The sequence below is a fragment of the Coregonus lavaretus genome (assembly GCF_964263955.1).
Source record: "Coregonus lavaretus genome assembly, chromosome: 27".
Lineage (NCBI taxonomy): Eukaryota > Metazoa > Chordata > Actinopteri > Salmoniformes > Salmonidae > Coregonus > Coregonus lavaretus.
In genome coordinates, this window is record NC_140014.1 from 10,524,197 (window position 1) to 10,536,360 (window position 12,164).

At 42.7% G+C, this 12,164-nt stretch overlaps 1 protein-coding gene across 1 annotated transcript in view; it reads right to left on the reverse strand.

Moving 5' to 3' along the window:
- The window catches only part of myo6b (myosin VIb), an 82,962-nt gene that overhangs the window by 19,941 nt on the left and 50,857 nt on the right, over window positions 1-12,164 (reverse strand). The window contains exons 16-22 of the mRNA XM_084144453.1: window positions 11,351-11,478; window positions 10,631-10,726; window positions 2,254-2,424; window positions 921-959; window positions 711-804; window positions 402-532; window positions 211-288 (exon numbers count right to left, since the gene is read on the reverse strand). Of these exons, the coding sequence (XP_084000579.1) occupies window positions 211-288; window positions 402-532; window positions 711-804; window positions 921-959; window positions 2,254-2,424; window positions 10,631-10,726; window positions 11,351-11,478 (737 nt within the window). The remainder of the gene's footprint in view (window positions 1-210; window positions 289-401; window positions 533-710; window positions 805-920; window positions 960-2,253; window positions 2,425-10,630; window positions 10,727-11,350; window positions 11,479-12,164) is intronic.

Below are 12,164 nucleotides of genomic sequence, written 5' to 3' on the forward strand. Positions count from 1 at the left end.
GTCCTGGGGACCCTAATGGGTGTACATTTTGGTTTTTGCCCCAGCACTACACAGCTGATTTGAAAAATCAAAGCTTGACGAGTTGATTGTTTGAATCAACTGTGTAGTGCTGGGGCGAAACCAAAAACGTGCACCTATTAGGGTCCCCAGGACAGAGTTTAGGAAACACTGCTGCAGAGTATTAAAAAGACAGCAGAAAGCAGTGCTTACCTTCCCAGGACGGAAGAATACTCTGGTCAACCCAAACTTGTAGTCATTCTCATTCAGCCCCAGTGCTTTGAACAAAGCCTGCAGAGGAGCAAGAACCAAAACCATCAGTCGACGTCTCGTAAATGTATAAACATCTGAGTAATGCAAGGTTACATATGAAATGTAATGCTGTGTTTGGGGGAGCCCCCCACCTTGCAGAAGAGCCTGGGGTCCAGTCGTGTGAGCTTGTCAGGCATGTATTGTTTGTACATGTTGTAGAGCTCATGGAAGGGGGCTCGGGAGGGGAAGCCGCCCTGCATTAGGTCCAGCACTGACACCATGCCTGGTGAGGAAAGGGGAGAGAAATGTCTTGAAAAGGAACCAAAACCAAAAGAGGTGTGTGTGTGTGTGTCTGTTCTAATCTTTATAACTGATAATGAACTAATGTTTACTTTTTTTTTTACAATGTGATTGTATTAATGATTGTTTTGAGAGTATGTTCTTACTCTCCTAGCCCATACCTGAACACTGCAGCTGAGACAGAATCTGGGCTCCTTCAAAATGGTGGCTCACCATCTTTAAGTTGGGTTTTACACAGCGAATGAAGCTGGAGCCCTTTGAAAGACAGGCAAATCATATCCATTACATATCCATCGATCACATCCAATCTGAGGCCACTTCCTGACTACCAGTGTGTGAGAGAGGACAACAGGTATGGGACAGATACTCACAGTGCTGTGAAGCTTCTCCAGCAGTAGGTTCAGCTGGGTCTGTGAAGGCAGGCAGAGAAAACGCTTCCTTAATACTTAGTCTGAGTCCCACCGCAATGCACAAAAAGGGGTTAAGGAGCGCTTACAAACAAATTGGGATTATATTTGACATTGCACATTTACAACTGAAGAAAAGCAATAATTATAATGTTGACATATCCAAAAGAAAGTCAAACATGCTTCCATGTGAACAGGTGAGGGATAACAGCACATGGAAAGACAAAGAAAACCATGCATGACTCATGACGATTCTGCAAATGCCACTTGCACTGTTCTCAATACGATTTGCTTTCAACAGTCCTAAATGAATTTGGATGATTTCTCAAGTTATATAAAAAATTGACTGAAACTGTGCCAAGCAAATACTTTTTGGAAACACGAGATAAAGGGATGTATTCCAGAAAACGATAACTGACGAATGAATGAGTGTCCTGAATACACGTATCTTTCACTGCTCATAGTAGGGATGAATCTGTTAAAGACATTCGAATAAAAAGGAAAACTTGACTACGTTCCCTTCCTCACAGCATTGTAATATATTGGCTCATATTGCCTAACTTTCCTCATGATTTTATGTTTTATTAAAGCACATTTGTGTCATTAAGCTGAAAAGATCTTGCTCTTTTCTCTGCAACGCTACACTCAGGTCATTGTGTCCACCTTATCTTATGAATTAGTGATAAAAGCATCAACTCAAGCATCACGGCACACAAAGACCATAGACAAAGACAGGTGGAGAGGGAATATGACAGGAAAAAAGTGATGGGTGCTCTGCGTGCATCTGCTGGTACAGCACGGTGTTGTTGAAACAATCTACAGGGAGAGTTACCTTCTGTCCCTGGCTGACTCTATGCTTCCTTGTGACAGACTTTAGCCTGGCTGCTACTTTCTATCTCTGACTTTTTCACCACACTCTCTAGCTGACTTCATCCACAAAGGAAGGATTTCTTGGGAAAAGAGGTAGGAGACTGGAGGAGGTCTACAGAGGAAAGGAGGGATGGAAGAAACGTGGGTGGGAGGGGAGAGGCGTTAGAAATTCAAAGTTGGAAAACAGTGCACAGCGATTTCTCTAACATTGTGTCATAGCATCTGAAACAACAATCTGAAATAAGCAATAAGAAAAGCATTAGACTACAAACTAAACACACTATTCACTTCAACAGCGAAAGTAGAATGTGAAACAATATCAAACACTAAGAATTGTAGGTTCACACAAACTAATAAGAACTTGCGGTGTGTTTTTCTTTCAAAGTGTCATCTCAGAGTCAGGTGCTGCTACAGTCTCCTTCCTCACCTTGAATTTGTTGCCCACACTGATGAAGCTGAGTTTGCCAGCCTTCTGCTTGGAGTCCTTGCTGTTGTTGGAGTTCTCAAAAAGCTCTCGCACAAACTTATCCTTGGACTCACACACCAGGCTCTCCAAAGACATGTGGAGGGCATCATTATTCTTCTCTACAAACTGGGTCTGCAAACGCACACATGTGCACAGAAAAAACATGACAAATACATAAACAGACTTTGTCGTGTGTGCTAACAAGTATTGATAGGGGAAAAAATCAATACAGTTACATATTGTTTTGGATGATATTATAAAAGATACAGTACTTATTTTTTGGTAGTGTTACTTAGTGCTAGTCTGCTGTACCTGAGCCAAAACTCTGGTATTTTTCATCCTATAGCTTGTTCTCAATCTTCTTTTAAAATAGTGAGCCAAAAAACTTTCTGCACTTTTATTTCCACGACTGATCGAAACTAATTGTGGTGCTTACGCAGCAAAAGCCCCAGCTTCAATCTTTGACATACTTCTCCTTCTTCTTTAGCATGCTACTCCTTCTACACAGTTTAAGCTACAAACGCTGTTCGAACTTTAAAACGTGCTGATTGGTCTCACTCGATTTGCTTGTATACAACCTTTTGATATCTTTTATACTTTTTACGTTATACATTTTTTAGTTTCATTTACTTTCATGGCATTTTTCTCAACATTCTAAAGCTCCCCATTATGACATCATCACCTCCAACTGCAATTCACTGTAAAAGCAATAATGCAACTTTTGACACAAATCAGCTACTTTGACCACTTTGCAACTACTTAGACAAAAAGTTAGAGCGTTTACATCTTCTTCTACTTCCATGCTACACAAATCTGGTGTTTGAACCAAAAATTATATTCTGATAAGAAGTTACAGCTGTTTTCTGTAACTTTTTTTCAAACAACTGCCGTTTTGACCACTACCACAACAATTTAGACAAAAAGTTAGAGGGTATGAAATCTTCCTCTACTTCTCTGCTATTCATATCGGTTCGCGAAACCAAAATATTCACTACGCATCTTACGGTACAGCTGTTTTAGTAACTGCATTACAACATTTCCCCCAAACTTTTTCCAACCACACAAATATTGACCACACAACAACAACTGAACCACACAACTACAGACCACAACCGCACAACTACTGACCACACAACAACTGACCGCAACTAGGGCTGTAGCGGTCAGCCGCTGATTGTCAAGCAAATAACTGTCGGTCTCACGGTAATTGACCGTTAATGAACATAAAGGGGTTCCACACATGCAAGCTGCTGATGCGTGCCTTTGAAACATCAACATTTTAAAAGTCTAAAGTGTAATAAATCCATTTAATTGCCTGTACACCATCAGAATAAATCTATTATTTATTTTAGGCTGGTCTTTCTTATGAAATGTATAATATGAAGTGCCATTATTTTATATTATCTGATTTTATAGTAAGAATATAATTGAACTTCGCTGAATAAAATTGAAAGGATATTTTTCCGAGCTAGTGCACACATGGAGCGGTTATTCTGTGTTCAGCTTAAAAAGTGATCATTTGAAACAGGTTATATGCTTAATTTTGAGTTATTTGTCAACTTTAGTTGTGAATGATACAAACCTTAGAATGGCTTATGAAATCAAAACATATATGGGCTGCATGATTCCACTATATTGATGATGTAAAAAAAAAAAAAAACATCTGAAAAAAGGCATACACAATTTCTTGTCGCAGTGTAATGCCTACATGTGTGAAATTAGTTTCGATTTTAAAATGGGCAATTTCCAGCTGGGCAGGCTAAACACCACCATCACCATTTTATAATGATTAAGCTGTTATGATTTAGCATACACACAATTCTGTTTATGGTCTTTCTTTTTTACTGAAGACAACAAAAAGCTGCATGGTGACAAATAGCGTCTGTAAGCTACTTAGCCTTTCATATAGGAATTTTCGTATTTTCTCTTTTTTAGTTTAAAAGGGGATTCATGTAAAACAATATGAATAAAAACACTGAAATAGTAATACTAGCACACAAATAAATAAGACACTTCTAATTATAATACAACTATTGCGCTCAAAGTTTAAGCTGCCTGTTGCCTATAAAGGCTATTGTTTCAGTCTACTATCATAGGCTATAGCACTAGCCAACGTTAGGCTATAAGGTTCCGATTAAAAAACACCAGCATGTTTACTTTGTCGGCTTCAGTGAAGACCGGAGAGAGGTAACTATGTTCCCTGCTGTGCTGAACACCCTCTATGACGCAGTGCTGGTAGCGCAAATGCACATATACTTTTTAGCAAGCAGAGCCAAAAGGTTATCCCGCCACCATGACAATGGGTCAGCAGATGTGTCCGGTTCCTTCTCTTCCATATAGCGGGTCATCTCGGTGTCGGCACGCACTCTCAAGGGTACCGGGAGGGGAGCATTCTGGGCCAGTTTCTTCTCTAAGAAGATCACCAAGATGAATATTTTTAGCCGGGAGCTGTGCACAGTTATCCCCATCTCCAGCTGTACAGCTGGTGCCGCCTCCGTCTACTTCCCCGAGTGCCAACATCTCCTGAAGGAGGGCATCTTTCGTGCCATCCAAGCCATCTCCCACACGGCCTTTGTACCGGGGGTCAAGTAGGCAGGCCTTTGACAAAAGCCCCTGAAGTGCTGGGGATTTGTACTTGTCGTGCAATATACTGCACATCTTTTATATTTTTTTTGTTAGCTCTGAGTCGTTGGGTTTGGGAGAGAGAATCTGTCCCGTTAAAAGTCGTAAAACAGGCTCGACTGACAACGCCGTCACATAGTTCTCCCCAGATAAGATATCAGTGAAGTCGGCCACAGGCTTCACTGCGGCATTGACCGATTGCAGAACATTGATGACCTGCCATGACGGATCTAAATGCTTTTGGTCTCGATCGTCAATCAATACCCGTCGTATGGCCGGGACCTGCTCCAAAACTCTTTAGACCATTTGTTGTTTGGTCCCCCAACGTGAAATGCAATGGAATTCAATGGGCATATCATTCCATTTATATACCATTTATTAATCTAGGACCAACATCTTGATAACGAAATTGTAGCTGATATTTGATTTAAATAGCCTAAAATTAATAGAATGAAATGTGCACATAATTCGACTGATATACACTGCTCAAAAAAATTAAGGGAACACTTAAACAACACAATGTAGCTCCAAGTCAATCACACTTCTGTGAAATCAAACTGTCCACTTAGGAAGCAACACTGATTGACAATAAATGTCACATGCTGTTGTGCAAATGGAATAGACAACAGGTAGAAATTATAGGCAATTAGCAAGACACCCCCAATAAAGGACTGGTTTTGCAGTTGGTGACCACAGACCACTTCTCAGTTCCTATGCTTCCTGGCTGATGTTTTGGTCACTTTTGAATGCTGGCGGTGCTTTCACTCTAGTGGTAGCATGAGACGGAGTCTACAACCCACACAAGTGGCTCAGGTAGTGCAGCTCATCCAGGATGGCACATCAATGCGAGCTGTGGCAAGAAGGTTTGCTGTGTCTGTCAGCGTAGTGTCCAGAGCATGGAGGCGCTACCAGGAGACAGGCCAGTACATCAGGAGATGTGGAGGAGGCCGTAGGAGGGCAACAACCTAGCAGCAGGACTGCTACCTCCGCCTTTGTGCAAGGAGGAGCAGGAGGAGCACTGCCAGAGCCCTGCAAAATGACCTCCAGCAGGCCACAAATGTGCATGTGTCTGCTCAAACGGTCAGAAACAGACTCCATGAGGGTGGTATGAGGGCCTGACGTCCACAGGTGGGGGTTGTGCTTACAGCCCAACACCGTGCAGGACGTTTGGCATTTGCCAGAGAACACCATGATTGGCAAATTCGCCACTGGCGCCCTGTGCTCTTCACAGATGAAAGCAGGTTCACACTGAGCACGTGACAGACGTGACAGAGTCTGGAGACGCCGTGGAGAACGTTTTGCTGCATGCAACATCCTCCAGCATGACCGGTTTGGCGGTGGGTCAGTCATGGTGTGCCCTCCATGTGCTCGCCAGAGGTAGCCTGACTGCCATTAGGTACAGAGATGAGATCCTCAGACCCCTTGTGAGACCATATGCTGGTGCAGTTGGCCCTGGGTTCCTCCTAATGCAAGACAATGCTAGACCTCATGTGGCTGGAGTGTGTCAGCAGTTCCTGCAAGAGGAAGGCATTGATGCTATGGACTGGCCCGCCCGTTCCCCAGACCTGAATCCAATTGAGCACATCTGGGACATCATGTCTCGCTCCATCCACCAACGCCACGTTGCACCACAGACTGTCCAGGAGTTGGCGGATGCTTTAGTCCAGGTCTGGGAGGAGATCCCTCAGGAGACCATCCGCCACCTCATCAGGAGCATGCCCAGGCGTTGTAGGGAGGTCATACAGGCACGTGGAGGCCACACACACTACTGAGCCTCATTTTGACTTGTTTTAAGGACATTACATCAAAGTTGGATCAGCCTGTTGTGTGGTTTTCCACTTTAATTTTAACTGACCACAACCAAACAACTTCTGACCACACAACTACTGACCACACAACAACTGACCACAACCACAAAACTGCTTACCACATCTAGAGACCTCAAACACACAACTACTGACCACAACCACACAACTACTGACCACTCATCTACTGACCACACAACTACTGTCCACAACCACAAAACTGCTTACCACATCTAGTGACCTCAACCACACAACTTCTAACCACAACCACACAACTACCAACCACTCATCTTCTGACCACAACCAAACAACTTCTGACCACACAACTACTGACCACAGCCACACAACTACTGACCACTCATCTACTGACCACAACCACACAACTGACCACAGAACTACTGACCACAACTGCTGACCACAACCACACAACTACTGACCACAACCACACAACTTCTGACCACACAACTACTGACCACTCAACTACTGACCACAACTGCTGACCACAACCACACAACTTCTGACCACACAACTACTGACCACTCAACTACTGACCACAACTGCTAACCACACAACTACTGACCACAACCACACAACTACCAACCACAACTGCACAACTTCCGACCACAACCGCACAACTTCCGACCACAACCACACAACTGCTGACCACAACCACACAACTGCTGACCACAACCACACAACTGCTGACCACAACCACTGACCACAACCACACAACTACTGACCACAACCACACAACTACTGACCACAACCACACAACTGCTGATCACATCTAGTCACCACAACCACATAACTACTGACCACAACCACACAACTTCTGACCACTCACCTTCTGACAACAACTACTGACCCGCAACCACACAACTTCTGACCACAATCACACAACTTCTGACCACAACCAACCGCCGTCACAACCGCAGACCACGTGTAACCACGCCAGCTGAGGACCTCCACATCCGGCTTCTTCACCTTCTTCTGAGACCAGCCACCTGGACAGCTGATGAAACTGTGGGTTTGCACAACCAAATAATTTCTGCGCAAACTGTCAGAAACCGTCTCAGGAAAGCTCATCTGCGTGCTCGTCGTCTTCACCAGGGTCTTGACCTGACTGCAGTTCGCCGTCGTAACTGACTTCAGCGGGCAAATGCTCACCTATGATGGCCACTGGCACGCTGGAGAAGTGCGCTCTTCACGGATGAATCCTGGTTTCAACTCTACTGGGCAGATTGGGTCGTGTGGGCAAGCAGTTTGGTGATGTCAACCTTGTGAACAGAGCGCCCCATGGTGGTGGTGGGGTTATGGTATGGGCAGGCATAAGCTACGGACAACGAACACAGTTGCATTTTATCGATGGCAATTTGAATGCACAGAGATACTGTGATGAGATCCTGAGGCCCATTGTCGTGCCATTCATCCGCCGCCATCACCTCATGTTTCAGCATGACAATGCACAGCCCCATGTCGCAAGGATCTGTACACAATTCCTGGAAGCTGAAAATGTCACAGTTCTTCCATTGCCTGCATACTCACCAGAAATGTCACCCATTCCCATCGAGCATGTTTGGGATGCTTTGGATCGACGTGTACCACAGCGTGTTCCTGTTTCCGCCAATATCCAGCAGCTTTGCACAGCCATTGAAGAGGAGTGGGACAACATTCCACAGGCCGCAATCAACAGCCTGAGATTTGTTGCGCTGCATGAGGCAAATGGCGGTCACACCAGATACTGACTGCCTTTCTGATCCACACCCCTATTATTATTATTTTTTTAAAGGTATCTGTGACCAACAGATGCATATCTGTATTCCCAGTCATGAGTCCCTGTATTCCCAGTCTTGGGGCGGCAGGTAGCTTAGTGGTTAAGAGCGTTGTGCCAAAATGTAAAAAATTTAAATGTGAAATTCATAGATTAGGCCCTAATGAACTTATTTCAATTGACTAATTTCCTTATATGAACTGTAACTCAGTAAATCTTTGAAATTGTGTTTATGTGCAGTTGTTTTTATTAAAACACATAGGGTGTCTTCAGAAAGTATTCACACCCCTTCACGTTTTCCACATTTTGTTGTGTTATAAAGTGGGATTAAAATGGATTTAATTGTACTTTTTTTGTCAACGATCTAGACAAAATACTCTTAACATTTGTATAAAAAAACTATACGAAAAATAAACACTAATATATCTTGATTAGATAAATATTAAACCCCCCGAGTCAATACATGTTAGAATCACCTTTGGCAGCGATTACAGCTGTGAGTCTTTCTGTGTAAGTCTCTGAGCTTTGCACACCTGGATTGTACAATATTTGCACATTATTATTTTAAGTCTTGCCATAGATTTTCAAGCCGATTTAATTCAAAACTGTAACTAGGCCACTCAGGAACATTCGTCTTGGTAAGCAACTCCAGTGTAGAATTGACTTTGTGTTTTAGGTTATTGTCCTGCTGAAAGGTGAATTTGTCTCCCAGTGTCTGGTGGAAAGTAGACGGAACCAGGTTTTCCTCTAGGATTTTGCCTGTGTTTAGCTCTATTCCATTTCTTTTTATTTAAAAACACTCCCTAGTCCTTGCCGTTGAGCACACCCATAACATGATGCAGCCACCACCATGCTTGAAAATATGAAGAGTGGTACTCAGTGATGTGACGGGTTGGATTTGCCCAGAACATAACGCTTTGTATTTAAGCCACATTTTGTGCAGTTTTACTTTAGTGCTTTATTGCAAATAGGATGCCACGTCTATGTCTAAAGGCACAAGCACTGTTCATGACACAAACTGTTCACACCCCTCGTTGGTGGAGAGAATTTTCTAATTCATATCTAATTGGGCTAGTTGATCTGGACATTTCTGACAAGTTATAAATAGCTCTCTAAGGAATGCAATGACTAACATGACAAGAGGAACTGATGATGAATTACCCAATTTAGAAATTGCACCTTGTGCATTCTACTATAACAAGAGTAAATTTAACGCCTGACTGAGTTCATTTCTTTTTGGGGGGGGGGACCCCCGCCGCGTCCCCCCTGACGACCATCGCCTGACAGTTTGGGAACCACTGCTCTAAGGGATATTCAATGTCTAATTGTTTTATTTTTACCCATCTACCAATAGGTGTCCTTGGTCTGTGGTCTGTATTTGAAACTCACTGCTCGACTGAGGGACCTTACAGATAATTGCATGTGTGGGGTACAGAGATGAGGTAGTCATTCAAAAATCATGTTAAACACTATTATTGCACACAGAGTCCATGCAACTTATTATGTGACTTGTTAAGCACATTTTTACTCCTGAACTTATTTAGGCTTGCCATAACCAAGGGGTTGAATACTTATTGACTCAAGACATTTCAGCTTTTTATTAATTAATTCCACTTTGACATTATGGGGTATTGTGTGTAGGGCCAGTGACCAAAAATCTCAATTTAATCCATTTTAAATTCAGGCTGTAACGCAACAAAATGTGGAAAAAGTAAAAGGGTGTGAATACTTTCTGAAGGCACTGTATAGAAAAATACACGTTTCAAAATTTCGACCAATCGATTAGCCGAAAGAACAGACGACTCTCGGTCGACCACTATTAATTAATGTATTATTCGGGGACAACCCTAGTGTCTATAAATGGAAAAATGCATGTTTAAAAAGGTAGACCAATCAAATTATATCGGCACCTAAGTATCGTGATAATATTGTATCCTGAGGTCCCTAGCAATTTCCAGCCCTACTAACAAGCTGAGAAGACTATTACCAGCAGCAGTATTTAAAATTGCTACATAGTTACACCACGTCTGAGATATAACTGTGTATAGTATGACATGGTTACATCACACAATCATACAAGGTTAAACAACAAGCAATCACAAGAGCAAATCAAAATATAATCGATGTGCGTGAGTGTTACCGTCTCGTAGCACACAGCTCCGGCAAAGTGTCTGACGATGAAGCCTTCATCATCTCTGACGTTCCTATGGACAGCCAGCTTCGACTTCCTAGGGACCTGAGAGACGGCAGCAACATATTAGATAGATATAAGTGTGTGTGTGTCTTTCTGTCTGTTGTGTAAGATAGACTGGGCTGTAGTGGTGATGGCGAATGTCTTCTATAACACCCTCATCATTGTGCACGATCTGTGGACACTATTAGGATACTCACCTAGCTGTGGTAGTATCATACTATATGGCAATTATGATTCATATTATATGACCATACACAACTGAGAGAATATTCCTCATTTCCATATGAAAGTGATGATTAATATGACCTAAAAACCAGCTGTAGCGAGCCCAGTCTAATCTGTTGGTCCGAATTTATATCAATGCTGCATTTAAAACAGGATTTTACGCCTGTCAAGCTTCCAGAAAGCGGGACAAAAGTTCCCTAAGAAAGGGACTGGGGCTTTTCACATAGACAAAGTACCAGAATGTCCATTACAATCCCATTGTGACCCCTTGGCATTTAAGTGTGGTGAGAGGGCAGTAACAGTTTAAGAGTATCAGTTCACTAAATGTTGATCTAAGGTCAGTTTAGCATTTTTCAACATAGATGGTTCAGGTTAGGATCCAGGGTGGGTAAGCTGATCCCAGATATGTGCCTGCAGGCAACTTCCACCCAAAGCTCTCACCGTCAGTCTAAAGTGGTCTTTGTGCTGGCTGTGGATGGTGTTGGCAAAGTGATGGTCGCTGGGCTGTGGTAGACGGTTCTCTTCATCCAGAATGTCCAGGATGCCCACTAGTTTGGCTTCCACCAGGTCTATGGGAATACATTAATGCATTATTACGGATATAGTCAGCAGCATAGTCAATTCAAGTCAAATGATTAAGATACGAATAAGATAAGAAAGTACTTTATTGATCTGCAAGGGGGAAAGTTGTCCTGTGCTCCTAATGTTGTAATGCGGTCAGTGTTTTGAACGTTTCTCAATGTCACTGTGTGAAACCATATGCAAATTGTCCATAAAGTTATATTCTAACATATTCCAGAGATGAGCGGTCAACTGTCAGAATGTCTGGAAAGATGCAATCGGTGTCTCAATGTTCCCTTTCCCGGATCAAACGTTATTCATGGCTGCAGTTAACCTGGCACCTGACTAATCAAAACCCTGTTGGATATACAAATCGAAATGGATCACATTGCCACCTACGGGACATTTGATCCTATTCAATGGAGGTTGGTGTTATGAAAACACAGGCAGAGGGGAACAAAAGAGCACTGACAACCACAAATGCTCATTACACAATTGCAACTTCCTGGTTTAATGGGTAGCCACATGTTGTGGTCCCTCTTCGCCACTTACTCCAGAGAAGTTATATTGTATAGGGCCCTATAAAATCAGTTACATTTTTTGCCTAATTCCGTTTACTTTTTTCCAAATTCTGTTTTCTCTGTATTGTTTTTTCAGGTTTATGATTTCCAAGTTTTTTCAGGTTTTCGCTCTC